Raw genomic sequence first — 26,474 nt, 5'->3', positions numbered from 1 at the left:
TGACATCATCCTGGTGCATTAACAAGCCATTTCTTGAGTTTCAACAGAGAAGATTATCAGTAAATTACAACTACTACTATCGTGCTTTGTCTTTTTTAGAATGTGAATGAAGATTATTTTATGTGTTCCAGAAAAGAAATAGTCACGTTTGGAACAACATAAAAGGGAGTGAATGATGACGGAATTGAATTTTTTCGATGGTACCGTCCCTTTAAAGTGTCATACAAAGACACACAATTCGCACAGACAACCTTCACTTTCAGTCATTTCCACGTTAATGATGTCGGTTATGGTTTAATGACTTTTTTCATATATTGTAAAGGCATTAGCAATGTGAAATGCAAAAGCCAGTGCTGTGAATAATTTTGTATTTATTTATTTTTTTAAATACATGTTTTTTTCCCCCACTGCACCATATAAAAACAGTCAGTCTGTTTTCACTCCGAACATGTTTTAAAGGATCCGTTTGTGTGTCGCTTTATTTTCCAGATGATGTTGTGCATGAAATGCGATGTTGTTCTCATGTCTGTCCACTAGGTTGTGGTGCTCGTTCACTTTCCTTCCATTTGCCATCCAAAATCTTGTTAATGCACCAGTATGTTTTCATTGATAATAAGGGATATCTAATGTTTAATGTTTAACCTAATTATGAACTGTGGATTTTGTTCTGTCAATGGCTTTAAAGCTACAAAGGACCATTAAGCATCATAAGTTATATTGTTTTTATCTTGTTTTATTGAGCACCAAAGCCAATGAAGATCTTGCATTTTGTTAGTTAGGGATTTCCCTAAAACAGTTTTGTTTATAAACTGTACAGATTTGTCACCCTTCTCAAAAGACTGATCATAAATGCACTTTTGTTTTGTCTATTTCTGTTCAGTACTCAGGAACAACATGCAGAGGTGGGAACTATGAGTGAGATGGTGGTGTGTGTGTGTGTGTGTGTGTGTGTGTGTGTGTGTGTGTTTATGTAGAGGAGGTGTGTGAGGTGTGCCGCGTCACACTGAAGTCCTCTTGTCTTAAAGACTAGCTGTAAATCATGCTCTTTCAAAACAATGGCATCCAAGAATCCATATTAATAAAAAATATATTAATTCTCTGCTGTTGCTCCTGTTTGTTTACTTTGTATGTGAAGCCGTGTTATTTTGAGGTGGTTGTTTTTTTAGTCATTTTAAGTAAGATTCATAAAGGGACATGTATTTGACTTTGTGGGCTGGAAATCTTAATATTTTTAAGTTTCAAGCATGGCCTTCAATGAATGGTCCTTCTGTTAGGTGTGTGTTCTTGCGTGCGATTGGCTGGATTGTTGAGGGGGCGGAGCTAATGTGGTTGGCACACTGCATAGTCCACAATCTCTGGCTGTGTTCCTCTCTACAACGTAACCATGAAGATCGCCTTGGTGACCATTTCTTTGCTGATGCTCCTGACAGGCATCAACGCCGGAGTCCAGCCGCAGAAGAACTTTGACCTTCAGAGGGTGAGAACTTCAGCCTTACGTTTTTGGAGACGTGCCTTTATCTGTAGGACAGTTTCTGGACTAGTATCAAAAATTGAAAAGTGAGAGCAGGCTGGTGTTGTCTTGGAGTTGAACAGCTGGATATATGAGGTTTGTTTGAGTTGTTGTTTTAAAGGCTGAAACACTGACATGGACAAGCTGTGGATGAGTTGAGGAGGGTAACGCTCTACAGGGCCAGTGATTGCGTTAACAGCAGAGACAGTGCAGACAAACAGTCCTCAGGGCAAAGGTCACTCGCTCAGTGTTGCAACCAGAAACATCTGACTTCTGCCAAGGCATCTTCATGGGACTTTATGAAGAAGAGTGTTGGTTCTTGAGACACTGAGACAAATGTTTTGGCAGTTAATGAACAGACAGACTCCACACGGTTCAGCTGTCCGATACCGATTGGACATTAGTAATCAGGGTTAATATTTCTGCTCTTTTTCCAGCACATCCTTGTGAAATGATGCGTATTCTCTTGTGTTTGCTCAGTTTGCAGGGAAGTGGTATCGGGTGGGTCTGGCCTATGACTCTCCAGGCTTTGTGCCGTACAGGAACAGACTCACTGTCTCTATGGGCGTAGTGGAGCCAAAGGAGAATGGGGACGTCAACATGACCATGTGGAGTCTGAAGTGAGGCACACTCGTGTTCACTTATGACTGTGTTCAGACTATAATATAATAGCATTCATTCGTTCATTATTTCACCAGGTTAAAAGAATAATAATAAGTACACATATTATATACAGTGCTATGCATAAGTTTAGACACCCATACTAAAGTTGACTAAAAAGAGGAATAAAAAATCATCTTTTGGAAACTGAACTTAATGCCTTAATTTAAAAAATTAGGAAAAATCCAACCTTTTAGGACACCAATTTTCTTTGTGAATGAATAATGTATCGTAAATAAATAAATGTTCTTCCTTAAAATACAAGGTGCATAAGTTTGGACACCCCTATGTTAAATTCCCATAGAGGCAGGCAGATTTTTATTTTTAAGTATTTTTTTTATTTATTTTTTAGGATACTATGCATCTTATGGAAAGTACCCCATGCCAATCTCTAGGTATGGTGAAGGCTATGTGATGATGTGGGGCTATTTTAATTCCAAAGGCCAAGGGAACTTTATCAGGATGCATAGTATCCTGGATCCATGAAGTAACTGGCCTTTAAAAATAAAAATCTGCCTGCCTCTATGGGAATTTAACATAGGGGTGTCCAAACTTATGCACCCTGTATTTTAAGGATGAACATTTATTTATTTACGATACATTATTCATTCACAAAGAAAATTGGTGTCCTAAAAGGTTGGATTTTTCCTAATTTTTTAAATTAAGGCATTAAGTTCAATTTCCAAAAGATAATTTTTTATTCCTCTTTTTAGTCAACTTTAGCATGGGTGTCTAAACTTATGCATAGCACTGTATTTTACATTCACCCAATTAAGAATTGAATATATACAGAACAACGGCACTATTAGACTGTGATATTGCTTTTATATATTATTATTACAAGTTCATATTGAGAAACTGACATTTCAGACACAACGTGGCCATTTATTTTGTTTTAGTTTTGATTCACAATGAAGTTATAATAGTTCTTACACAGCACACACTGTGATGATTCGTCTCATATTTCATAGTTAGAAGAGTTCCTAATAATTTATTTTGTTTTATTCTTTTATTTTGTTATTCACACACTGTGATAATTCTTGTCTCATATCTCATAGTTATTTCCAAATGTTTTATTTTATTTTTTATTTATTTTATTTTATTCACACTGTGATCATTTCTGTTTCATAAATCATAGTTAGAATAATTCCTAATATTTTATTTTATTCACACTGTGATCATTTCTGTTTCATAACTCATAGTTAGAATAATTCCTAATATTTTATTTTATTTTATTTTATTCACACTGTGATCATTTCTGTTTCATAACTCATAGTTAGAATAATTCCTAATATTTATTTTATTTTATTCACACACTGTGATCATTTCGGTCTCATATTTCATAGTGAGAATAGTTCTTAATATTTAATTTAATTTATTTATTTTATTATTCATACACTGTGATAATTCTTGTCTCATATATCATAGTTAGAATAGTTCCTAATATTTATTTTATTTTATTTTTTATTTCTTTATTTTTATTTATTCACACACTGTGATTTTTCTCATCTCATATATCATAGTTAGTTCCTAATATTTTATTTTATTCACACACTGTGTGATGATTCTTGTCTCATATCTCAAAGTTGTTAATAATAGTTTCTAAAATTATATTATATTAAAATATATGATATTACATTACATTATATTATATTATTATACTCAGACGTTGTGTGATGATTGCATGTGATTATATGCAGGTCTTCTGGTTGTCAGCGTAAGGTCTACGTTTATGAGAAGACGTCTGTGCCCGGCGTATTCAACTACTACAGCACTCGTGAGTCAGCAGTAGACATGAGACATTAGCAGAATCAGATCAGACACAGAGAAAATGATACTCCAGTTCAGATTTGTACTGTCATCTGCAGGTCATAGAAGGGTGAAGGACGTTACTGTGGTGGAGACGAACTATACTGAATATGCGCTGGTCCTCAAACACAAGAAGATCAACAAGGAGTTCACACAAGTGTCTCTTTACGGTGAGCCTGAGATTAACAACAGCATGAACTTCTCACTTAAAGCATCTTGGGAGGGTGTTTGTGTTCTTCTGATTTGTTCTCACGGCCTGTAATTTGGCTGTAGGTCGTACTAAGAGGTTGAGGGCGGATGTGCTGGAGAAGTTCAGAGCGTACGCCACAGCTCGAGGATTCTCCAGAGAGTCCATCCTGACTCCACCAGCCGCTGGTAAAACAGGTAAATCACTCACACCTACAAGCTTTACTTTATCTGGACACGTAAGCCATGCTTAAAACTGTCTGAATGCATCAAACAACACAATATCAATCCATTTATTTTAAAGAAAGACAGCACACGAACACTTCTCTAACAAAACATTTCAAAAAGAGGTTCTTTAAGGTTAAAGAATAGAATAATACTGTTCAAATTGATGAAAAAAGGTATTTGGAAATTTGTAGTTGTCAAATGCTCATGTTCACTAATAGGACACTTGGTTTGACAGTTTGATATTTGATCTAATGCCCAGTACACATTGTATGACGGTACAAAAGGTGTATTGATCAACATGACATGGCACTAAAACTTAAAACTACTCACCCAAGGTCCATTTGCAAGACTGGCATGCCAAGTTGGCCTCTTTCCCAATCCATGACTGCGTCCATATCTCCTCTTTCGTTCCTTCTCTTTTTTCACCGCACATTAAAAACACAATTGCCAAAGTGTGATTCATCTTGCTCTACTTGTTTACCTCTAGCACATGCTGAGGATGTTTTATTCTTCTATACTAACTTTTGTCGTAGCCTACGTTTCAATCAGTCCCATCCTACAGTCTACATACATGTCAGGTTTATTAGGCTAGATCAATGTAGTGATTGGAATGAATGATATATTACATATAACTCAGACATATTGAGACAAGTGTGGCCGAAGTGTCCAATACTCTATCTTTCAAGACTATACATGTATGACAGAGTGACACAAATATTTGCTATACAACAAGCGATCATCCATGTGTGACAGAACTTTTCTTCACAAACAATTTAAATGTTTGTTTATTGTCTAATCTAGTAGTATTTTCAGCAAAATTCTCACAAAATTTCTCATTTTTGTTTCTTTTCATTTTAGAAGACTGTCCATATGGAAATTAGGTAAGCGAGAGCTTTGAATCTAGTTCATCAAACCACATTTTCTCATCAGTAACAACCTGACTAGTATCTCATCACACTTGATGTGTCTCTCTTTCAGTTCCTGATCCCATTTAGAGCTGGACTGGAGGCCACACGACACACATCTTTACCTTAATGTGCCAAAATGATGTCTGTTTGTGACAGTTTGTAAAACTGTAACTGAAGTCATTTGTTTGCTTTGCTATAAAGCTGACAAAACATTCAACCTAGACAGAAAAGTGGAAATTCAGAAAAGGTCAAAAAATAAAACACTCTTGTTTTTATTCACGTTGTGATTATTCCCATCTGCCATTATAGTTTAGGATAAGAAATGAAAGTTAATGTGTAAATATGTGGGAATGTTAATGTGTGTAGTGTACAGTTACAGTAGCCTACATCTCTTGTGCTAAGGATTGTCTCAATATAGCCTACCGTGTCTACTCCAGACGCGAGCGGCGCGACGCGGAAAAAGCAAACAGAACCCATAATGACGCCGTTATATTTCTGACGTACTTCAAATGCTCGCGCTACTCCTGAGACGAAGAACATGTGCGGTCCAGTGTACACCACCATAGATATATTATATACATAAATGCCTCATTAGCGGGTGTTTCTATGGGCCGCTATACATAAGCCGGCCGCCATATTGAAACGGTCAAAGCCGGTCCGTGAACATTCGAGAGCAAGTGGACTGTGCGTTTACCATAGTTAATGTGCGTTTACCACAGATTAAGAACAATATAGCCTACATCTATTTTAATGAAAGTTCTCCAAGCAGGCAGACAGGATAAATAACCATACATAAATAACCATATTTATATATAACCATATTTATATCTGCAATAGACTTCAGCAGATGATTTTGTTAAACTAACACAATACAGCAAGTCGAAGGCGTCAGCTGACATGGCATTAAAAAGTTACTCAGTAACAAATGTAACTTAGGAGTAAAACCATTAAAAAGTTACCATAGTATAAAAACTGTAATTTTGAGTAAATACAGATAAAAATAGAAAGCAACACATTCTCAATCTCACCTGTGAAAGGTTATCCTTTCTTCGGGAATTTAAATCTTGGTGGTTTCCCAATCAGGAGCTGTGATGTTGTGGCATCATTGATTCTCACTGTGAGTGACGACATGCTGACCAAGTGACCATTCCAAGATGGCGGGAGCGCCGACGTGTCTGGAGCCATCGAAAATGGATTTATAGCCTATTTATAGGGTGATATCAGGTAAAATGGGCCATCAGGTAAAATGGGCCATTTAAGGTTTAGGGGTCCCAGCCCCTCTGGAATTTAGAGCCAATGACTGCAAAGGATTTTAAACTGTTGTCATAACTGTGCTTGACAAGTAACAGGTGATTTTATTGGTTTATGGTTGCTATGGTGGGCTGGGCAATAATTCAAATCAAGACTGCACCAGAAAGCTGCATGGTAAGTAGCCTGGCATACCAAATCTAACTAAACTATTATAAGGATGATAAATCTATAAAAAAACCAAACATGCACATAAAAAAACTATGCATAATATCTGTCTTGATGGCATCAATCAGAAATAATGTTGTTAGTTTGGTATATGAACATATTTTTTGAAAAAGTGATGTTTTTCTTGGCGGCCCAATTTACCTTAACCCACTGAGGTAAAATGGGCCGCATGGTTTCAGCTAAAATGGGCCATCATCTCTGTCACTCACAAACACACATCCACATGTGTTTGAGTGTGTGTGTGTGTCTGTGTAACTAAATAACTATATTTAATTAAATAGTTATTATAATAGTCACATGTTTCCATTTATGTCCCCTAATTACATACATATATACATACACACACACACACACACACACACACACACACACACACACACATATATATATATATATATATATATATATATATATATATATACATACACACACACATGTATATACACACACACATATTGATACATCATCATCCTCTGCTAAACTCATCTTTAAATATATTACAATTTAACAGCTAATGCACACTGTTTTCAAGAGTGGCATATTACTACATCTTCTTACCCTGCTTAATGCATCTAAGGTGTATATTTACATAGATATATTTTTCCAACCCAAGCCAACCCAAAAATTTATATTTTTAATTAAATATAGTTATATAGTTACACACACACCACTGACAGCAGTTCACTGATCTATGCTGTTCCAAAATGGACTTTTTTAATTGCACATTTGAATAAGTGGGTTTGCACCCAAAATGTTTTTTTTTTATTAATGGCACATATGAATATGTTTGTTTAATGCAGTTTAAATGTTATGTGGCTGTATAAGCAATTGTGTTTTAAAATTAAAATTGATGATAAATTACTATTTCCCTTTGCAGTTTGACTGGCCCATTTTACCTGAAACTGCTCACGCAAAAAAAGTTGGCACAGCTGATGTTTCAAGAACTGTAGGGCCTAAATAATTATATTTTATTACATAATTTCAACACAAAATGATCAAAAACAGTCATTATTAATCATAAAAACACATGGAAAAGGCATATATGGTATCGTATTATTGTCCCAAACGATTTACCAAAAAGTGGCCCTGTAGAAAATCCTGCTGTGATCTGATTGGCTGACTGAGTCTTGATAAAGAGCACCTGTGGCCCCTTACTAATTATGTTGCAGTCTCCTCTTGTTTGAACCAAAAAGCTGTTGTTCAGACATGGCTTGTGTGGAATTGTTGCGTTGTTGACCATGTAAGTTTCCTTTTTGATTGTTTAGTTTAAAGGATTATGTGTTTGATATATTGAGTTTTAGTTGTTTAGTAGTTCTTTAATGTTATACTCATTTGATTGTTAAAGCTGATTTCAGATGTATGATTTAAGATTTGCAATTGTGTTTGTATTAATTAATGGTTTTGTTTATGGGTTTTAGAAACCAACAATTACCATCACTGCCATCTGTGAAATGTCTACTCCTATATGTCACCACAAATAAACTGGGAAAAGTACTTGATGACTGAATGAGTTTTAATGGACCCACCATTCCAGTAGCAACAGCCAAATCAGCCTAGAACTTTCTGCTAAATTTCTACATGGTCCTTCGAGCCGGAGAGGCTACTGGAATGGAGACTGAGGATGACTGTGTGAAACCTAAACGTTCATCAAGGATTGTAAAACCTCCAAGATGGCACAAAGATTATATGATGACTCAGTTAAATCCTTCAATGCATCCAGTTGGACAGTTGTCACACCAGCCAGAAGATTTGAGCCATTTGGTTGCATCACAAGGAGCTTCCATTACTGCAACTCAAAATGAGGTGAAGTCTTTGTCTGAGGAGATTAAACAAATGAAAGGAATGTTGTTGGATGTGGGACACATGATGAAGGATATGCAAAGGAAAAGAAGTTCTTCGTTTTCTACTGGTTCTGAATGCAGTTCTATTCAAGCATCCCCTGTTCATATCCCAATACAAGCAAACCAGCAAGATGAGATGAACGCCAGAGATTCTATTGTGGATGAGTTGAGTGAATGTATGCGACGACATCAAACCAAGCAGGATAATGTGCTTTCTACACCACCAAAAGTTCAGAGACAAAATACTTTGCCCTCATCTCAGAATGTGCCACCTACCTCTTCAATGCCTACTTCCTCAGCAGCCACGACTAGAGGGCCATCAGAGAGACAACACCAGCAGCCTTCTGATCCATGTCCGCCTATTAGGCTCTCAGTTCCTCTCCCAGATAACCTCAGGTCACAACCTTTAATGCATCCCAATGTAATGGGTGAAGGCTTAACTCAGCAACAACATAATGGTCTTTCATCTTCAGTCAGTCATCATCAAATGAATCCCAGTTTTTATCCTAGTGATCAAGTAGGAAGGGATCAAAGCATATGGCCGCCTGATCAAATGCAGGGAAATGCATTTTGTATGCCTGGTCTTCCGTGGATGCCTCCAAGTTGGCCAGCCTTCCCTCCAAATGGAGGATTGTTAAGGCCTCCATATCTACCTGATTTTCCTTATCCAGTATTATATCCAGCTCATATCCAGAATGTTCCGCCAGTTCCTTCAAGGGTTGCAACATTGCCTCCTAGAGATTTATCAGCTGGATTTACTTATGCTTCTCTTGGTCATTCTTATCAAACTTCTTTAGAACAGCAGACAACTAGAACTGTACCGCAGCAAGATAATCCTTCCATTATGTCTCGTCAGAATCCTTTGATACCCAGAGTTATAACCACTGTATCAGCACCTCAGGGGCAGGAAAGAGATGTGAATCAAATAACTGCACTTTCCCCAATTGGAATGCAAATGATGGTACCTAACCAGCATATGTCTATTCATTCACCAGTGAATGTGTCTCACACAAGTATGCCAGCTCTACATCCTTCTAGGTCAGCCCGTATTGAAAGACTTTCATTTCCATATTTGAAGAGTGATGACCCCCAAGAGTTTGCCATGCTGAATATGGCTTTAAAGAATTTGTTACCCTCAGAGGAAACTGAGCAATACAAGTATCATATTCTTCTTGATCATTTGAAGTTGGAGGCAGCTCGTCTTCTGGCCTTGGCCTATGCCCATCATTCCCAGCCTTATACTACTGCCTTAAAAGCTCTTCAGAAAAGATATGGGCAACCCCACCAGTTGGTGCTGCGAGAGATCGCTACAATTAAGAACTTACCTGCTGTACGTTCAGGAGATTCTGTTGGATTCGGTGACTTTGCTGTATGGGTACAAGCTCTTGTGGGAATGCTTCAATCCTGGGATCATGAAGAAGGAGCAAAGGAATTATCTTGTGCATCACATGTCCATCAGTTACTCAGTAAACTTCCACCACATCAGGTTGCTAGTTTTGCAAGATATGCCAAAACCACCAGACTAGACCAGTCCTATAACTTGGTGAATTTTTCAGTTTGGTTGGAAGAGGAAGCAGATTGTCAGAATCTAGCTACCCAAGTGTTTGAACAATCTCGAAATATGAAGAAGTACCAAGTAAGAGAAGCAAGGCCTACCAAGTCCCAATATCACACAGCTACTTTTCTTCATGGCATAAGTCAGGAAGTTAATTCCACTCAAAGAAAGAACACTGAAACTGCAAACCACGAAATTCAGCGACACGGTAAGGAAGGCCTTAAACCGTCATGTGCAAGCTGTGGCAGTAATGATCATCATCTCAGTCATTGTCCTGAATTTCAGAGCTTCGATACGGCAGCCAAACGGAAGTGGATTGTTGACAATAATCGTTGTTGGAGATGTGGTTGGGCCCATAGATCATCTAAGTGTGACTTAAGAGGAAAATGTCCATTGTGTCAAGATCGTCACTTAGGAGTACTGCATGAAGTAAATGTTCGCAAACCACATTCTAGGATATTTTATTTGAGCCGATCAAGTGGTCCGAACTCTGTTCTTCTGAAAATTGTGAAGGTAGTTCTGAGCCACAAAGGAAAGACTCTGGAGACGTATGCCATCCTAGATGACGGTTCTGAGAGAACTATGCTCATGTCTTCTGCAGCAGAGAGTTTAGGTCTTCATGGGGCGGCAGAATCATTGGTTCTTCGAACCATTCAGCAAGACACAGAGAAAATTGAAGGTGCAACGGTTTCCTTCACTATATCTCCAGCTTCTCACAAGCAAAGTAAATACCAGATACAAGGTGCCTTTACTGCTCAAATGATTGACTTACCTGAACAGACTTATCCTGTGCAAGTCCTACAGAGACGCTACCAACATCTAAGAGGCCTCCCTCTGGAGGAGTTTCAGAGAGTTAAACCTTTGTTACTAGTGGGAGCTGATCATCCTCACCTTCTTTGCTCCAAAGAGCGAGTACGTTTTGGTCCTCCTGGAAGTCCAGCTGCTTTGCATACTCGACTGGGATGGGCATTACATGGACCTACTTTCTTGGGTGAGAAGACTAATTCCACGGCTCAGTGTTTCTTCCAGGCATCTCTCTCCATGGATCAGTTGCATAAAGATGTGGAGAAGTTATGGCAAGTTGACGTAGTTCCTTTCTCTCAGACTCCAAAGCATGCTTTGCGGTCTAAACAAGATAAGAAAGCTCTCGAGTGTCTAGACGAGAAAACAAAGCTTGAAGAAATGAACGGAATCAAAAGATATGCGACTCCTTTACTTCGAGTTGAGAATGCACCAGTCCTTAAAGCACCTCAAGAGGCAGTAATGCCGGCTTTGCGTCGAATGGAGAGACAGCTAGCTAAGGATCCTGAACAAGCAGCTATTTATGAGAAAGAAATTCAGAAACTCATTGAAGCTGGATGTGTTAAGAAACTGAAGTTAAATGAGATTGATCTCAGTGACGAATCTTGGTATATTCCCCACCATCTTGTGGAACATAATGGCAAGCATCGTGTGGTATTTAATTGTTCCTATCAGTATCACGGAGAGAGTTTGAATGACTATTTGTTACCTGGACCGGTTCTAGGCCCTACCTTGATAGGAGTTTTACTTCGGTTTAGAGAACATCAAGTTGCGATAAGTGGAGACATTAGATCAATGTTCCATCAAGTTTGCCTCCTGGCTTCTGATTCTCCTTTGCTACGCTTCTTTTGGCGAAATATGAGAAGAAATGATCCAGTCGATGTCTATGAATGGCAGGTCTTGCCTTTTGGTGCTACATGTAGCCCTTGTTGTGCCATATATGCTCTCCAGAAATGTGTTCAAAACCTTCCTGTTGAATTTCAAGATGTGCAGTCTTCTGTCTTGCATTCCTTTTATGTGGACAATTGCCTACAAAGTTTTCAAACTACTAAAGAGGCCAAGGAGATGCTTATGAAATTGCGTTCTTCCTTGGCTGAAGGAGGTTTTGAGATTCGACAGTGGGCCAGTAACCATGTCTCTGTGACTGACCACTTACCAGCCGAAGCTCGTTCAGTAGCTACTGACCTGTGGTTAAGTCATGACTGCACAGATCCATGCGAGGGAACTCTTGGACTAAGTTGGCATTGCTTACAGGATACTTTGAACTACACGCACCGTCTAGTGGAGTATACTGTCCTAACTTTGCGAGTTGTATATCGGGTACTTGCTCGTCAGTATGACCCTCTGGGTTTTATTATTCCATTCACGACACGTGCTAAAGTTCTTCTGCAACAATTATGGATGAAACCTAACAGAGGATGGGATAATCCAGATATCCCGGAGGGGATCAAGGCAGCTTGGAAGGCATGGGAAGGAGAGTTGCCAGATTTGGTCAAGCTCCAAGTACCTCGATGGTATGGTCTAAGAACGAACTGGGAAGATCCAGTCATCAGAGAGCTTCACATATTCTGCGACGCATCCGAAAAGGCCTATGGTTCAGTTGCCTATTTGCGTCTGGTAAACGGAAATGGTGAGATTTCTATATCTCTGGTTATGGCTCGTTCAAGGGTAGCACCGAAGAAGACCATTTCTATTCCTCGTTTGGAACTGTGTGCTGCTCTGACCGGGGCTCAGCTGGCAAACCTGTTGCAAAAGGAACTTACCTTGGATGTTGAAAGGGTGACACTTTGGTCTGATTCCACAACTGTGTTGACCTGGATTCAATCCGAATCCTGCCGGTACAAGATCTTCGTGGCAAACCGCATTACAGAGATTCTTGAGTATACTAGTCCGGATCAGTGGAGATATGTTGACACTGTAAGTAATCCAGCAGATGACATCACTCGGGGCAAGAGACTTGATCAATTGTCCGCAACCAGTTCCTGGTTTCAAGGACCTCCCTTTCTATATTTGCCCCATCAGCAATGGCCAAAATCTCCAGCCTTAAGAACAGAGGAGGATGGGACAGAGCTGAGAAAACCTTTGTTTTGTGGACTTAATCAAGCATCAGTAAACTCTCTAAAGTATGATGCATCTCAATTCAATACCTGGTCAGAGTTGATTGCAGCAACTGTTGAGCACCTCTCTATGGAATTAAGAGCTGAGACTAAACCTTCTCAAACACAAGCAGAATTATGTCTTTTGCGTCAAGCCCAGATGGAAGATTTCCCTGAGGAATATAAACTGCTTAAAGATGGTCATGGAGCTCCCTCACACAGCCGTTTAGTTGGTTTGGCACCAGAGTATGATCCCGTTACAGAGCTGATAAGAGTGGGTGGACGACTTCGTCAGAGTGAGGATTTGGATCTTGAAGCTATTAATCCAATTGTTTTAGATCCTGAGAATCATGTTACCAAACTTTTGGTTGCTGATTATGACTCCACTCTGTGCCATCCAGGACCACAAAGAGTGTTCGCTCAGCTTCGTCGGAAATACTGGGTTCTGAGAGGGCGACAGTTAATAAAGAAGATTCAGAGATCATGTCTTGAATGTAGGAAGTGGAAAGGTGTGCCTTCAGTTCCTAGAATGGCCGATCTACCAGTTTCCAGGCTTCGCCTGTATAAGCCCCCCTTTTGGTCGACAGGTATGGATTGTTTTGGGCCTTTAACCATCAAAGTAGGTCGCCGACATGAGAAGAGGTGGGGCATTATATTCAAATGCCAGACGACACGGTGTCTTCATTTAGAACTCCTCTCTGGTATGGATACTGACAGTTTCCTCTTGGCCCTTCGAAGATTTGCAGCCCGTAGAGGTAGGCCCTATGAAATATTATCTGATCAAGGAACTAATTTCAAGGGAGGAGAAAGAGAACTCCGGGAGGCATTTTCGCAGCTTAGTCCCTCTTTCCAAGAGATACTTGCCCAACAGCAAATTAAATTCTCATTCAATCCGCCATATTCTCCCCATTTTGGAGGTACTTGGGAGAGAGAGATACGGTCTGTTAAGACGGCATTACGAGTAGTTTTGGGAATACAAGTAGTCTCAGAGGAAGTTTTGTATACAGTGCTCGTTGAAATTGAGGAGTTGTTAAACTCGAAACCTCTCGGCTATGTATCTTCAAATCTTTCAGACCCTGATCCAATCACACCAAATATCCTACTGATGGGGCGGCGAGATGCATCTCTTCCTCAAGTGGTGTATGCAGATTCAGAACTACTTACCCGTAGAAAGTGGAGACACAGCCAAGTTCTTGCGGATCGTTTCTGGGTCAGTTTTGTTCGAGATTATCTTCCAAGTCTTCAGACTCGTCAAAAGTGGGAACTTGATGGTAATCCTATTGCTCCTTCTGCCATCGTCATGATTGTGGAACCTCAGCTTCCTCGGGGACACTGGCCTATAGGAACTGTCAGTAAGATTTTGCCAAGTTCTGATGGAAGAGTGAGAGTTGCTGAGATTTTCAGCAAAGGGAAATATTTAATTCGTCCAGTCAGCCGTCTGATTGTTCTTCCTGAATTGACTGATTCTGATAATTCAATCACATGAACTTTCTGTAAATGCAAATATGTTAACATATTTGGGGGCGGCTGTGGAAAATCCTGCTGTGATCTGATTGGCTGACTGAGTCTTGATAAAGAGCACCTGTGGCCCCTTACTAATTATGTTGCAGTCTCCTCTTGTTTGAACCAAAAAGCTGTTGTTCAGACATGGCTTGTGTGGAATTGTTGCGTTGTTGACCATGTAAGTTTCCTTTTTGATTGTTTAGTTTAAAGGATTATGTGTTTGATATATTGAGTTTTAGTTGTTTAGTAGTTCTTTAATGTTATACTCATTTGATTGTTAAAGCTGATTTCAGATGTATGATTTAAGATTTGCAATTGTGTTTGTATTAATTAATGGTTTTGTTTATGGGTTTTAGAAACCAACAATTACCATCACTGCCATCTGTGAAATGTCTACTCCTATATGTCACCACAAATAAACTGGGAAAAGTACTTGATGACTGAATGAGTTTTAATGGACCCACCATTCCAGTAGCAACAGCCAAATCAGCCTAGAACTTTCTGCTAAATTTCTACAGGCCCAATTTAGCTGATATCACCCTATATATGGTGTATCAACGGCCTCAAACTGTCAAACATGCCATTTTTGGTTACAGATGTTTGGTAATAGTAAATAAAAATCTAATTCTGTGAGGGTATGTTATTTGTTGCAGAGCAGACAATATATTTATTTCATTCTACAAAGTCACTCAACAAAAAAAACTGAAGATTAAATCTTTTTGACTCTTACATAGGCTACTGAATTGTAGGAATAATCTATTATTCAATTATTTAACAGAATCATGTGATTTGTCAGAGTTTCAGCCAAAACAAAAAGGCACAGGTTGGAGTCAATAGACCGATAAGAAGAACTTTGTTCTATTTGTTTTGTTGGACTGGTTTTGGGGGTGGTGTTGCACACATGGCCTGCAGGTCGATGTCCTGTGGATGGAGTGGTAGTGGTTCTCATTTGGCTTTGGGATCAGAACTTCATTCGGATCACAGACAGACAGAATGATGCGTGTTGTTCTGGTGTTCCTGCTGCCCCTCCTGGGACTGTTGCATGCTGGGCCTCTGCCCGATGAGCCCGTCCTCGAGACCCAGGAGAGCTTTGATGTAAAACAGGTAAGTGTTTCCTTTTGGAAGTTTAAGAGACTGTTTATGCATAGGAGACCAGGACAAGTTTTCATATTTACAGTTTCGATACAGTTGATTTCTATATCGACACAAAAACTCAAATGCTTTGATTACATATTATGTATTGAACACTTCAACCATTATTGGTCGGGAAAAAGGACTTTTGACCTTTTGTGACAACATGCCCCAAGGGTCACACTGTATGTCACAATGGGAACTTATTGTTTATTGACACTAATTTTAGAACACCACTTTTCAAATTTAAAAAATATATGTATTTAAAATATATCTATTAAAAAATATATGTAATATAAAATATTATTTGAGAAAAAATGTATATAAAACAAAAAAGTACATACAACCTTTTAAACACGAAATAAATATGAAACAAAAAAATATGAATCAGTTTAAAATTAGGCTTGTTATTTGCATTTTAGCAATCTTTTATTTTGTAATAATTAAAATACAATATTTTGAGAAAAAAATATATTATAACATGAAACAAATAGAATCTAAGCAAATCATGAAATAGCCAAAATAATAATTCATTTTAGTAATATAATTATTGTATACAATATTTACATTTAAAACATTTGTGCTGCCGACTAACCTAACATTATGCAAAATGTTCAGTTGAAATCTATTGCTAACAAAACAAACAAACAAAAAATATTATATTGTAATATTACTTTATAGGTCTTAGTTAATTTGGTTGCTTTATACACATTTCAATAACCTTTTTTTTTTTTCTTCCATATACCACCAGTGTTAAGGTGAAGTCTGCATTAAATGACTTTCTGGCTATTGCACAACATGTAAATAACTATGCAATATTCTGCCCTGTTGCACCACCAACCAGGGAGACAGACTAGTGGCGGGAAACAGAACAAAGGAACAAATGACAACTGACTGAAAAGTCCATGAACACACACATTTTGTTGCCATTACACTTGGCTGACACTTTTCTTTTCATTCCTGTTATGAATATGCAGATCATTTTATTATTATTTCTCAACAAAAATCCATATGACAAAACAAGCATGAAAATTGTTACGGTTACACTTTATTTTACGGTACTTGTACTTACAGTGTAGTTAGGCCTACTCAAGAAAGTAGGTAACCTGAAGTCAAAAGGTTTGAGATCCACTGATCTAACTGACCTCTAATTGACCTCCTCCGAATCTGACACCTCCGCTCCACCTCTGGAAGTTCATGGGAAAATGGTATGATATTGCGATAGCGTCCACGTGCCCTTGGTTCAAGCGTCATAAGGGAGAGGCATCCATCGGCTCGATGGAGCTCCAGCAGTCCGGCGTCTCGACTCAGACCATCAGCATGACCCGCATCAGCCTCAGGTAACACACACTCATGCAACTAACAATAGAATAATATTACACCAAGGGAACAATGCAGCCAGTGTATGAAACTCTTTTATTTCATACCCTCAAAAGCAGTTTGTGTGTCTTGAGACCCATATGACATATTATTCGTCTATTTTGCAGACATGGCACCTGTAAGTCCATCAGTGGAGAATATCAGCTGACCAAAACACCTGGAAGATTTCACTACCACAATGCCAGTGGGTACAACACCACAGCTGTCAATCACTGGGTTCATGTCACTGTTATCTGACTGTGGTTTGGGTGTCTTTCGGCCTGTAGAGTGGAACGCCGATGTGGACACGTATGTGGTTGGCACGAACTACGATGAGTATGCGCTGGTGGTGACGTATAAACAAAAAACGGGCGGGGAAAAATCCATAGCTGTGAAACTCTACGGTAAAACAACCCTTTTCTTTTTAGGAAACACTTCAACTTTTTTTCACAATTTCCATAATTTCTTGATGAGCTTTGACCTCAAATCAAGTACTTTAAAAAATAACTTACCAAATATGGGCATGCATTATAGATTATTTCTGGGGATTTTACTTTTTTTTTTTTTTTGCTGCTAATATTACCCACACCGGATGATAAGGAGTTTGTGATGGTTTGATGACTCGCCTTTCAGTTGAAGAAAATAGCAAGGAATATGAGGCAAAGTTGCCACCACAAGTTTTAAATGTATGGAAACAAACAATTAATTTAGCTAAATGCTAATGCTAACATGCAAATGAAAACAGTATGAGACAAAGAAGTGTGTGGTAAGACACCCTTCTATGATTTTCATCTTTTGTTTCTACTCAAACTCTCTCTTAATGACTTTAATGACTATGTTCAAAATAGAATTGCCTACTACATAGTCATTATATGTGTGTGTGTTTAGTCTATGTTTAGAGCTTATATGAGCCTACTGAATGTTTAAATTACATCACATTGAACTAAATGCTGTTTAATTAAAAAAAAACTTTAGTATTTTTAAATAAATGAATGCCATTCACATGCAGTATGTGGTCATGTGACCACAACAAGGGGTAGGCTACTGCTGTTTTAATGGGCTGCACCCGAAATTGCATAAATTTGTACTACATAATTGCCCAGACAGCAAAATAGTGTCCAGCCCAGATCCACATGTAGCCCACCAGATGTGGCCCGGATCTGGGCTGACACAATGTTGCTGTCTGGGAGGCGAAAAGCAGTATAAGAAAAGGGTAGTGTCCGAATTCACAGTGTCCCATGAGGCCATGAGAGAGGATTTGTGAATGGCTGTGAAGTGACGTAACTGATGCTGGTAAGGTCACATGACAATGACGGATGTAGTACATGTGGATTACATTCATACTATATAGAACTTTTTAATTGTCGTTAAGTAATTACTTATTCAGAAGAACTACCGTTCATTATTTTGTATATAATAATATCAGGCAGAATACAGTATTCAGTAAGTAATAAGCTAGCGTTCAGTTCTGAACATAGACAGCGAGAACACATGTTTGTGCTTGTGAACTTTAATGATCTAGTTATACTCCCCCTGTAGGACGTAGCATGCAACTGCGGCCCGCTCTCATCGAAGACTTCAAGACTCTGGTGGCTAAACAGGGAATGGGTGACGACACTGTAGTTATCAAAAAGAACAAAGGTATCCTCATGGCACGGACCAGTGCCAAACACTCCTTTTATTCTGACCATATGTCATTATTTATGCCTTTCTGTCCTTCTCTGTCATCAGGGGAGTGTGTTCCAGGCGAGCCGGTCACACCAGAGCCACAGATCCAGGTGAAGAGCTCGCCATCATCACAAGACATCTAAACAATACGTACAGCATAAACAATCAATATAGTTTATTTAAAAGTGTAAAGTGTAACCAGTGATGCTGTTATCTGATTGGCTCATAACAGAGGGCGAGGAGGAATGTGGTTGTGGCGCCCCCTGAGGAGGGATCGGGCGACGACACACCCATGTTCAGAGGGCCTGGTGAGTAACACTGCCAATAATGGGCCTCCTTCATATTTAGAAGGAAACAATCAGGATTCATACATGGGTAGTTCTCAAATAACTTTTATACATTGCTAAAAAAAAAAAACGTATGACAAATTTTTTTTTTAGCAATGTATAAGAGAAAGTTTATATATTTTGGGGTATATCTGTAGGTTTTATGACTGGATGGTAACCATTTTATTTAATATGTAAGTAGTAAATATGTCAGTAGTAATCACAAAATTATTGAGGCCATAAAAAGACATGTTAAATAATTAATTAATAAATAAACACATTTTTTTTTTTTTTAAATGCAGTTTAAAATACTTTTTTGTAATATATTTCCTGTTTGGATGGTTATTGAGGAAATGTGTCTTGCTTATTTGGGCAGGCTTCAAAAAATATATATAAAACTATGAAAAATAAAAAGATTCCCTTTCTATGTGCATTATTTATTTATTTATTTTTTACAATTATTTTTTAAAAGCTGCATTTATTTGATCAAAAATACAGATAAGATTTATTATTATTATTATTAGATAATAAATATCATTACAATTTAAAATAGATGTTTTCTATTGTAATATATTTTAAAACGTAATTTATTCCTGTGATCAAAACTGAATTTTCAGCATCATTACTCCAGTCTTCAGTGTCATGATCCTTCAGAAATCATTCTAATATGATGATTTGATGCTCAAAAAACATTTATTATTATTATCAATGTTAAAAAGAGTTTTGCTGAAATATATTGCTGATTTTTGTGGAAACTGTGATGCATTTCTTTCAAGATTGATGAATAGAACATTCAAAAGAACAGCTTTTATTTGAAATATCTACTTTTTAAATGTCTTTACTGTCATTTTTGAGCTATTTAATGCTTCCTTGCTGAATAAAAGTATTCATTTCTTTCAAACCAAAAATCTTACTGACTCCAAACTTTTGAACAGTAGTGTATCTTACATTGTTTTTACATTATTTTATTACGCGAGAAAGAGAACACAGAGTGAGGAATGATGAAAGTCAATAATCATTGCTTTGATATAGAAAAATATAGTTTAATTACATTATGATTAAAGACTAGAGTTTGATATTGCTTTGATATTGCTTTTGACCTGTGTGTGTGTGTGTGTGTGTGTGTGTGTGTGTGTGTGTGTGTGTGTGTGTGTGTGTCTGTAGAAGCATGTAAGTCCGAGCCAGATTCCGGTCCGTGCTTCGGGATGATGCAGCGCTTCCATTACAACTCGTCCATCATGACCTGTCAGATGTTCACCTATGGAGGCTGTATGGGGAACCAGAACAACTTTGTGACAGAAAAGGAGTGTCTGCAGAGCTGTCGCACTGAGGGTGTGTGTGTGTGTGTGTGTGTGTGTGTGTGTGTGTGTGTGTGTGTGTGTGTGTGTGTGTGCTTTATATGATTGATGAGGACACAAATTTGCATAATGACATGGGTATTACACTGGTATTACAGCATAAACATGGTTAAAGAGGACATTTCCTGAGTCCTTGTAATTAAAATGGCTTTAAAAACATACTAAACAATGTTTTATCAAAAATGTAAAAATGCAGTCTTGGTGTGGTCCTAATATATAGTGTATTTTGTCCATCTAGCTGCCTGTAGACTGCCTATGGACGCTGGTCCTTGTAAATTATCCATAGCCCTGTGGGCCTTCGATTCTTCTGCTGGAAAGTGTGTGTCCTTCACATATGGAGGCTGCAAGGGCAATGGCAACAAGTTCTACAGCCAGAAGGAGTGTGAGGAGTATTGCGGAGTCATGCTGAGAAGCGGTAGGACACACACATTACACTGGGGGAAAACAACAACACATTTTTTTGTTGTGTAATTTTTTGTTTTTGGATCTGCAGGAGATGACGAGTTTCTCACAGTGAACTGAGAATGGTGTGAATAAGAAAGGAGCATTACTTCGTTTTTAAAACAGAAAAGTGCAACATGGATCTGTTTCCAAAAGCCATTTACTTCAACATTAAAACAATAAATAGAAACCTGTTAAATTGTCTGGTTGTGCAGTTTATTTTTATACATTTTAAGATGCTGTGGTTGTTGTTGTTGTTGTTTTTATTTTTTTATTAATCTGCTGGAGCCAAGTGAGCCCATACTGACTGCCACTGGTTCTGAACAGTACACAAGTCCATGACCTTTTAATGATTATGCAAAGCATCAAGATGATAAGTTTTAAACATAAAGCAAATGTAATAAAGTAGGCCTGTGTTTTTAATTGTAGGCTAATTTTAAACTGTGCAATATAATAGCTGTTTTAACTTATAAAATAAGTTTGAAGTTTCAATTTAGAGTTAAAATAAATACATATGTAAAAAAATTTTTAGCAAAAGCAATTTTTAAAAGCAATGTAGACGAAAACTATTCAACGTTTATTTAAAATTATATGGGGTACTTTTACTTTGCCTCAAAGTTCAAGTACACGCATTTGACCAGCCAATGGGATCGTAGCCCGCGCAGTGAGTGCACTTTAAGCGCGAGAAGAAGTTGAGGGACTGTCACTGTGCACAAAAAACGACGGTTATTCCTTATGGCTGTCTCACTCCTGTCGACGGAGGATCTTCTTCAGAAATTGAAAGAAGCCGGAATAAATATCACCGAAGACAAAGCACAGAAATTCAGGTATGTTTAGTTTTAAGTATTGTAAAAATCCGTTGGTTCCCTTTCGAGTTATGTGCACTTGACATAGCGTCTGTAACGTTAGGCCTACTGACGCGTGACGGAAAACCTTTCTTCGTAAATACTACCTGACAAAACCAACGTACTGTTATTACGTTTTAAACTTATTGTTATTACAATTATTTGTTTTGTTTTTAGCCATAAATTAAGATATATATTTTAGCATAACTTATAAGGTTAATTGCGAGACCGCGGCCATAGAAACAGTTCAAACCCATCGCGTTTTGTGTAAAAAAAAAAAAAAAATCCGTGTGAGTTGATTTTATATCCGTTTTATGTGGTAACGTTAAATATTTAAATAACGTTCTAAACGTTAGTCCATGAGAGTAATAATTTAGTCCTGTCAGTCATCACGAGCAAACTATGTGAGCAGCAGGGCGGCGAGGGCTCAGAGATCGAGGCGTCCGTCAGCATCGAGCCCCTCCTAAAAAAGTTTGTTCACCATTTATCAAAACTGGTAAGTTTGTGAAATAAGTTTCTAGTCTTTGAGCTGCTAATTTAAATAAGTTTGCTTCTATTCATACACTCAGAAAAAAAGGTAACGTTAACCATTACTCTCTGTAGGCCTATTAGGCCTATTACTTCAAGTGTAGCCTACATATTGGTACCTTTTAGCTTTTGTACCTTAGGGTACTGCCCCAGTGACAGCTTTGTACCTTTTTTCTGAGAGTGTATATGTACAGTTATTATAGTGTATTTTTCTAAATTAAAGTAATATTTTATACTGATGAATTTCCATTGAAAGTATAAAAAGTATTTAAAAAAAGACATTGATTTTATTGTTAACCTCAAGCTCACGTTGATCATTCTTTCTTTTTTTCAGAAAATTAGGTGAACGGGGAAACAATAGGCTAGATTGTGGCCTCACAGAGAACATTATCTCATATTTATTTCAAGGCTCCTTTAAAAAACAGTCCAAGTTCAACAAATTTGCACATGAGATGAAGGAGGTGATAACACTAACAGAGCCAGTGCCAGCAGAATCCCATCAACAGACTTCGACTACAGAAATGCAAGTATAACATTGATTATTGTGTATTATATCTCATGTTTAGTGGTCTTGGGTGAAAATGGTCATTTTTGACCCTCCTCCAAAAAAAAAGAAGTTTTATGTAACGAAGTTCGGGAGGAGCATGTTCAGGTGATCATCCAATCAGCACAAGAAGAAGCCAGTATAAATAAAGCCTTCCCTTACCTCCTGTCTCATGACAAATTTCTCAGCATCCCGCCACCACCCCATCACCTCACATTCAGATGGGTCTGCTCATAGATACCCATGATCTATACATTCATAGGGGGGAGTACTCTGGGGTCGGGCCGAATTCCGAGCTCGGAGCCCTAGGCCTGTCACGATACCAAATTTTGCTGGATGATAAATTGTCCAAGAAATTATTGCGATAAACGATAATATTGTCGTTCTGAGACCATTTTCATCTAATATAATGATAATGGCATAATAATGCAGGTACAACTTTTCAAAGACCTATAAACCTTTATTTCTAAAGAATATTAAACATTGAAAATGGAAAACATTTTAAATATCCACAAAAAAGGAACAAAACATCCAAAAACAATAAAAGCAATGGACTCTCAGTGTCTGTTAACAAAAACACTTGAATAAATACCAAAAACAATAAATAAAATGGATGTAAACAAAATTGCACTTCAAAAAATCTTAAACATTAGGCTCAGACATAAATAGTGATACATTCCATAACAGGCAAAACTGCCAGTTAGGACCTTTGTAAACAAATAAAAAAGCCTCAACAGGCCATATCACACCATTTTGCACTGTCCTCCTGTTACTTTGTCCACTAAACGCCCGAGTGATTTTGTACTGTCGGGAAGACGGAGACGCACTTTATTGCGTGTATATGCTACGCACTGAAAATACTTGGTTAGGATTAGGGGTGAGGAGTGCGTGCGTATTACACGCCATAAAGTGCGTATCATGCATGCAAAAAACTATTTTTGGCGTATAAATGGCACGAGAAATTTTTCATGAGAACGGGCTCACTGTTGCGTTTGGCTTTGAAACCGATTCAATCTTTTTCTTTTCCTCCAGGCTCCAACTCAACTAGCGTCTTCTCTCTCTCTCCCGGCAGTCGTCACAAGCAGTCCCGCTTTCCCATACAAAGACCATGTGACTGACAAGCGCCGCTTCCCCGCTTCCCCACACTTGCAACTGACAAGAGGGTTCACTCCTCCTATACGCTAAGGAACCGAGAGTGGTCATCCAGTCTCTTTGGTAGAGAGAGAGAGAGAGAGACGAGGAAAACAAACAAGCATGCAAATGGAATTATCGCGGCCGGAAAAATTATCGAGCTCATTTTTTTTATCGTGCGATTAATTTAATTATTGACTATCGCGACAGGCCTATACGGAGCCCTCCCCCGGACAGCAAGCCAAATACGCATTATAATATTAGCCTACATCAGATTTCATTAACATGTGAACTCGTGAAATAGTGGATTACTCAGTCAATATTCATTACATTTAATATTTAGGTTTTCATCCATATTTAATAGGGATGTCCCGATCCGATCCACGTCATCGGTATCGTGCGGATACTGGCCCATATGCTAGATCGGATATCAGAGGGGAGAAAAAAATATGATCCGATACCTATTAGGGGTGGAACCGTACATGTATTCGTATTGAACGTACATTCGGTACGTGCGTCACGGTTTGGTGCATGGATTTACACGGAGAATACACAGTATGAAAATAAATAAAACTCGCGTGCACATTAATTAATGTAATGCGGAACTACGGTTAGATACGCGCATAGACATATAAGGGTTCTTTAGGGACACCTAATCTGTATCCCCGTCTTAGCTCTGAGCGCGTGGCGCGTCCTATTCGCGAATGGATTCAAACTGTTCAAGCATCGAACTAGACGCGAATTTGACGCTCTATTCGCGTTTGGTGTGAACGCAGCAAAATTAACAGGCTGCGATGTCAAGATTGCAATGCTGGAATGTGTGTGTGTGTGTGTGTGTGTGTGTGTGTGTGTGTGTGTGTGTGTGTGTGTGTGTGTGTGTGTGTGTGTGTCAAGAGAGAGAGGCGCGGGCGCGATCGAACAGTGGAAACATAAAAACATACTCCGTCATTTTGTTCATACAGGACATCATTAAAACTGCATTTTGCAGTTAAAACTACTTTTGCAGCTAAAAGTATACAAAACTGATCATTTACAGTTAGACAGATAGACAGAAAGAGAAAGTTAATTATTCACATGAACTAATTTTTTTTATTTAATATTTTATGTTGCCTCTTTCATTGCAATTTCCCTTTAGTAATATTATTGTACAAATATTTCTAAGCTTGAATGGACATATATTTGTTCACCTGAGGGTTTAGAAAATGATCAGTTTTGTATACTTTTAGCTTACATCAACATTCAACATTTATTTTAAGCTGAGAACTGATATAAAATCTGTGATATCACTGACCCCTGAGGGTGTTTTTAAGAAAGGGTATTTCTTAAGTATATCCTCCACAGTCATCCCATCTCTTATCTCCCTCCTTTGCCATGCAGAAGTTCGCTGCATTCGTAAGCAAGTTACTTAATATTGATGTACCATATAAATATAAAAATATATGTACAATAAAACAATCAAAATGTATCATAGCATCTCTTACATATGATGCAAAAATATAATTGATTATCAGTTTATTTAATGGTTTATCTTCTTCAGTACAGTAAATTTCCCCACTGAAATAAAGATATGGTAGCCAATTGAATGATAGCACAGAAGTGCAAAGTTTGTTTACAATATGAATTGTGATGTGAAACATTTATTTTGTTATACTTGATTGTTATATATAATGTCTACATGTAACTAAAGGTTAGAATATATATTTATTCCTTATACGTATTGCTTATTTTAGGTTTTTGATAACTGTGTTTTTATGTAAAAGTGAACTGTAATATAAAATAAGTTATTCTAATTCCTATTTCTTCTAAATCTAACTACTATTTTCTTTTATACACATATTTAGCATTCAGTTCTTTTCATAACAGGCAGTGAGCAAAAAAGTGGTTTCTGGTGAACAGGAAATAGATACGTCAAACCACAAAGAGCAGATACATTTAGAGCAGAACAAGGAAGACTGAAACAGACTCAAAACAAGTGAGTTATGTAAACATGTCCAAGATGATATTAATATTAGTCAGTCTTTTCCTTGGGAATATTCCTTCATTTGTATTTTCAGAATCATCTAAACCGAGTGAGTATGGTATAACTGCTATTTTTAAAATATAATGTTGTTTTTTCTTTATTGATTAGATTTGACATTATATTGCCTTTACAAAATATATGACAAAAATTATAAAAAACAAAACAAAAAACACATGGTTTACCAAAGTAATTTCTTAACTTAAATCAGGGTAGGGTACGTCATCTTTTTATTAATTTCCTCCCCATTTTGTGGTTTTATATACAACATTTAAAACTACGAAAGTAATGTGGTTGTACAACTTTTAAGATGTTAAAATATAATATGTTAACATATACAGGGCCTAAAAAGTCTGGCCACAGAGTTTATTTCATCAGAAGAGGTGACCATTCAGTACTACTCTGGAAATTGTGAAGTTCTTCAGCAACCTGTCGCTGAGAAGTTGACAAAATGTTCAGACGATTGCTTTCCAAAATGTCTGATCTGCCATGATGTGTACACGAAACATGAGCTTAGGCTAAACCCTTTTCTGTTTAGTTTTTTATACAAATT

The 26,474-nt window shown here is 37.8% G+C and overlaps 2 protein-coding genes across 2 annotated transcripts; both read left to right on the top strand.

Annotated features, from left to right (window-relative positions):
• Nucleotides 1-1,371: 1,371 nt before the first annotated feature.
• On the top strand, nt 1,372-5,575 carry ptgdsa (prostaglandin D2 synthase a). Its single transcript, XM_081354044.1, has 7 exons — nt 1,372-1,477; nt 1,991-2,130; nt 3,871-3,947; nt 4,039-4,149; nt 4,253-4,363; nt 5,252-5,274; nt 5,372-5,575. The coding sequence occupies exons 1-6, from the start codon at nt 1,385-1,387 to the stop codon at nt 5,272-5,274; spliced, it is 555 nt and encodes a 184-aa protein (XP_081210170.1). The 5' UTR covers nt 1,372-1,384; the 3' UTR covers nt 5,372-5,575.
• A 9,834-nt stretch (nt 5,576-15,409) lies between these two features.
• Nucleotides 15,410-21,059, top strand: ambp (alpha-1-microglobulin/bikunin precursor). The gene is made up of 10 exons (XM_081353711.1): nt 15,410-15,677; nt 16,899-17,044; nt 17,192-17,268; nt 17,351-17,467; nt 18,603-18,704; nt 18,795-18,841; nt 18,964-19,039; nt 20,222-20,389; nt 20,654-20,830; nt 20,909-21,059. Exons 1-10 carry the CDS (start codon nt 15,567-15,569, stop codon nt 20,935-20,937), a joined length of 1,050 nt encoding a protein of 349 aa, XP_081209837.1. The 5' UTR covers nt 15,410-15,566; the 3' UTR covers nt 20,938-21,059.
• Nucleotides 21,060-26,474: the final 5,415 nt, after the last annotated feature.

This window comes from Scardinius erythrophthalmus (assembly GCF_964197995.2).
Source record: "Scardinius erythrophthalmus genome assembly, chromosome: 23".
Lineage (NCBI taxonomy): Eukaryota > Metazoa > Chordata > Actinopteri > Cypriniformes > Leuciscidae > Scardinius > Scardinius erythrophthalmus.
Note: the sequence above shows the minus strand (reverse complement) of the source record. Positions and strands in the feature narration are given on the sequence as shown.

What these genes read in the sequence shown, in the direction of transcription:
- ptgdsa (XM_081354044.1), top strand. Translation starts at nt 1,385, where the DNA reads ATGAAGATCGCCTTGGTGACCATTTCTTTGCTGATGCTCCTGACAGGC. An exon ending in ATTCAACTACTACAGCACTC is followed by an intron (nt 3,948 to 4,038) that starts GTGAGTCAGCAG and finishes TGTCATCTGCAG; the next exon opens with GTCATAGAAGGGTGAAGGAC. An exon ending in CACACAAGTGTCTCTTTACG is followed by an intron (nt 4,150 to 4,252) that starts GTGAGCCTGAGA and finishes ATTTGGCTGTAG; the next exon opens with GTCGTACTAAGAGGTTGAGG.
- ambp (XM_081353711.1), top strand. Translation starts at nt 15,567, where the DNA reads ATGATGCGTGTTGTTCTGGTGTTCCTGCTGCCCCTCCTGGGACTGTTG. An exon ending in AGTTATCAAAAAGAACAAAG is followed by an intron (nt 18,705 to 18,794) that starts GTATCCTCATGG and finishes CTCTGTCATCAG; the next exon opens with GGGAGTGTGTTCCAGGCGAG. An exon ending in CGGAGTCATGCTGAGAAGCG is followed by an intron (nt 20,831 to 20,908) that starts GTAGGACACACA and finishes TTGGATCTGCAG; the next exon opens with GAGATGACGAGTTTCTCACA.